Consider the following 3660-nt stretch of genomic DNA (forward strand, 5'->3'; position numbering starts at 1 on the left):
TGGGAGGAATGCGCACTGGGAGGAATGCGCACTGGGAGGAATGTGCATTGGGAGGAATGTGCATTGGGAGGAATGTGCACTGGAAGGAATGGGCACTGGAAGGAATGCACGCTAGGGTGGAGGAATGCGCGCTGGGGTGGAGGAATGTGCACTGGGGTGGAGGAATGTGCACTGGGGTGGAGCCACAGAAGTTCGTGATGTTTGCAGCAAGCAGGAGCCTGGCCCCTCCTCTTCCCGGGTGATACCTGGGATTCCATCTGCGAGGCAGGAAGCACACCCACAGGGACTCTGGTTTTGTGGAGAGTCCCTGTTTCCCTTTTTCCCCCCATTTTGCCCAATAAATTCCATTTTTCTCCCCCTTCAAATTGTCTGTGAGCCTAATTTTTCATGGCCTTGTAAAAAGGACCCTGTCTTTAGCTGAACTAAGAAGAGAGTCCTACAACATCATTAATCCATCTGGAATTGATATTTATGTGTGATGTCAGATTACCATTTTAATTTTCTTCTATTTGGATAAGCAGTTGTTCTGGGGCCATTTATCAAATAGTTACTTTGTCGCAAATATCCCTTGAATATGTTTCTTCCTCACTATCCTTACCTTTTATTCCATCCTGTCACCTCTACATGAAGTAATACAGTGCCCTTCCACCTCTTTTCCCTACAGTCTATATTCTATAATTTGCTGTAAAAGTTACCTTTCTAAAATACAAATATGACCTTGTCACTCCCCTGATTAAAGTGCTTAAATAACTTCTTTTTGTTACCTATAGAGTAAAAGCCACACCCTAAGCCTGGTATACGTAAAACATCTCACAGTATTTTTCTTTATAATATTTCTTTGCTTATCAAATCATCCTCATATTTTGGCATTATCTACATTTGCACTCAAATGCTATGGGGTAGAAAAATATGTGATTCAAATTTACTTTTAAAAAATCCTTTACCAAGACTATTAATTAGAATCATAATTGCTAGATTTTAAATGTTCTAATTCATTTATTTGTCTTCTATGTGTTAGATACCGTACATTTTTTAAGCACTTAGAATCTAAAGAAGGACGGAAAGCATTAAGCCAATTATCTTATGAAAAGGAAAAAATACATGTAGCAACAGACATTTGAGTAAACTGCTACTGAGAGCCTGATGAGGACTAAATGGCATTTAGTTTGATGGAAATCTTGGAGGCTTCATGGAAAAGTTGGCTAGGTCTGTTTTGAAAGATGGATAAAACTTACCAAGCCAGAGAAGGGGATGGGAAGGCATTTTAGATGGTGGAGAGCATCAATAAAGTCAAGAGAAGTGGGAGAGTGTGATCTTGGAGAAGAGGAGAAAGATGAGTAGCTGGAAATACATTGAGGCCAGACTGCATAAACCCTTCAAGGACAAGTTAATAGATCCGCTCTAGTTAGTTGGCACTGGAAGTCACTGAAAGTCCCTACTAAGTGACTGATGAGGTTGTGACATGATCAGGTGGATTGGGACTCAGAGAGATGAATCTTATCGGATGCCCTGCTACTCTAAGCATGGTGTGCTGCTGGCTTGTTCTGAGAGATGGAAAAGCCAGAAAGGATGCAAGAAAAATTTCAGAAGCAGAACCCCAAAATAGCAGTTAGATACCCAGAGAAAGTGGGGAGGAAGGAGTCTAATTCAGCTCCAGAAAGGTAAGAAGTGCATGAGGAATTCCTGCATCTGATTAAGCACTGTTTATATTCACATTTGCTTAAATGGAATTTCTTATGCTTTTTTGGTGGCTTTAAAAAATATTTACTACTGAAAATTATTTTCATAGCCTAACTTTATGTCTTTAGATTAATGTTTTTATTCTTGTGTCTCTTCTCCTCCTCCTTATGTGTGACAGCTTCTACTGGATATGGTTGGGTCCCCTGACCAGGATCTCCAGGAAGCTGCAGCTGGTTGTATATCCAATATCCGCAGGCTGGCTCTTGCTACAGAGAAGGCAAGGTACACTTGAAATGGACATTCAAGCTATCAAATTCTACATGACACAGGACATGTCACTCCCATGGCCAGAAAGCCTAAATTGGGAAACATTTATTAGCAAACCCTTTCAACCGTCTAAATGAAAACACATAAATTGAAAATGCACAGAATGTTTTTCATCTGAAAATTGCATAGAGACTTTTGTTTCCATTTAATGTTTTAGAGATATGGCATGTAGTAAGATGGAAAGCCAATAAACCTCTGATAAGTTTCTAAGAATTTGAGAATATATGTATACAGTATATATAGAGAGAGAGTTCAGTGATGCTTTTGTATTTGTGGTGATTGTAATAAAGGATGTGGCCCTCCCAATGTGCAGTTTCATAGTTGTTCATGAACGCCTCTACAGTTCCCTTTCTGCTAAACCAATCTAATTGTCCTGTCATTATGGGTTTGTCTGTTTGATCACTTGCAACCCACGGGAGAGTTCCGAGGAGATGTGCTGATTTCACAAACTGTTATTAAATAGAATTTAGCGTCAAGCAGCTGGACTTAGAGAGATCATCCCAAGGTCATCCCAAATTTCTCCTAAATACTAGCAAACATCTGAAAGGACAACATATAACTGTCACTGTACCAGATCATGCAAATCACAAGAACATAAGCAATGAGTTTTGTTGCTTTACACTTGGACTTACGGAGCATAAACAATTATATGTTTTATTTCTCACAGAGATTTACCAACATTTTCTTGAAAGAAATTAATTGATACTGATGTAAGGATAATACGACTTCACATAAAATTGCTTTGAATTTCTGAACTTGTTTTCAGCACACGAAGTACTTTTTAAAAAGTGGCTACAAAAAAATAATAGCATTTTATCAGGTTATAGAAACATTAGAACCCACTTAGAAGAATCACATATGTAAGCTCGGTGTGCTGAAATGTTTGGGAACTCACTGTCCCTAGTATTGTAACACTCGCCAGAAAAATTGCTTTGTATTCATCAGCACCATAAACTGACAATCCAGTTAATGCTTTAAAAAAGCAGTCAAGGAGGTTTTATTGAAAAATATTAGGTACTGGATATGTGTGTCATCATTTCAAGATCATAAACTTAATTGAGTTAAATGTAAATTATTTGTATGAAATGAAAAGCCTGTACAGGATGAAAATCATACAAGGGATAGATACTGTGATAAAAAGATAAAGCCCTTCTGAGAATGTTAAGGTTTCATAAAACACCAATTCATCGTCACGACTTTTCAAAGGAGGTTCTAAAAAAGGATAATGCGAAGAACAAGAACATGGTATTAATGCAAACTAAAAATTGAAATGTAAATAATAGAGGAAATCCTCTAACTTTCAACAGCAGAGATTTCTAATGTTAAAGTCACTGTTTAGTTTTGTTTCATTAGGCATTAAAAATACTTCTAGAAGCCATGGATTATGACAGCGACAGGAAAAGAATAAACACATTGCTGTTGTAATATTATTAGAGGAAATTTCTACCATTGTTCTCAGATTTTCAAATGTTCTTGAATCAGTAGTGGTCCTGGGAGTGAAAAAAAAAAAAACAGGTAAAACAACAAAAAGAACGGTATGAATGTTGGAAAGGAAGGGTCGTTTCTTTACCATGTGCTTGCTTGGAGGAAAACTTAGGGCTTCTGTTTTTATGGTTAATAAATGCATAAAAGAAAGGTAACAGTGCCGTTTTA

General features: G+C 37.7%; 1 protein-coding gene across 1 annotated transcript in view; it reads left to right on the forward strand.

Annotated features, from left to right (window-relative positions):
* Nucleotides 1–2315, forward strand: part of LOC111528052 (armadillo repeat-containing protein 4) — a 162718-nt gene extending 160403 nt beyond the window's left edge. Inside the window, exon 12 of the mRNA XM_026448211.1 lies at nt 1859–2315. Coding sequence (XP_026303996.1) covers nt 1859–1972 — 114 coding nt within the window. The 3' untranslated portion in view covers nt 1973–2315. The remainder of the gene's footprint in view (nt 1–1858) is intronic.
* Nucleotides 2316–3660: the final 1345 nt, after the last annotated feature.

The sequence above is a fragment of the Piliocolobus tephrosceles genome, chromosome 9, assembly GCF_002776525.5.
Source record: "Piliocolobus tephrosceles isolate RC106 chromosome 9, ASM277652v3, whole genome shotgun sequence".
NCBI classification, from domain to species: domain Eukaryota; kingdom Metazoa; phylum Chordata; class Mammalia; order Primates; family Cercopithecidae; genus Piliocolobus; species Piliocolobus tephrosceles.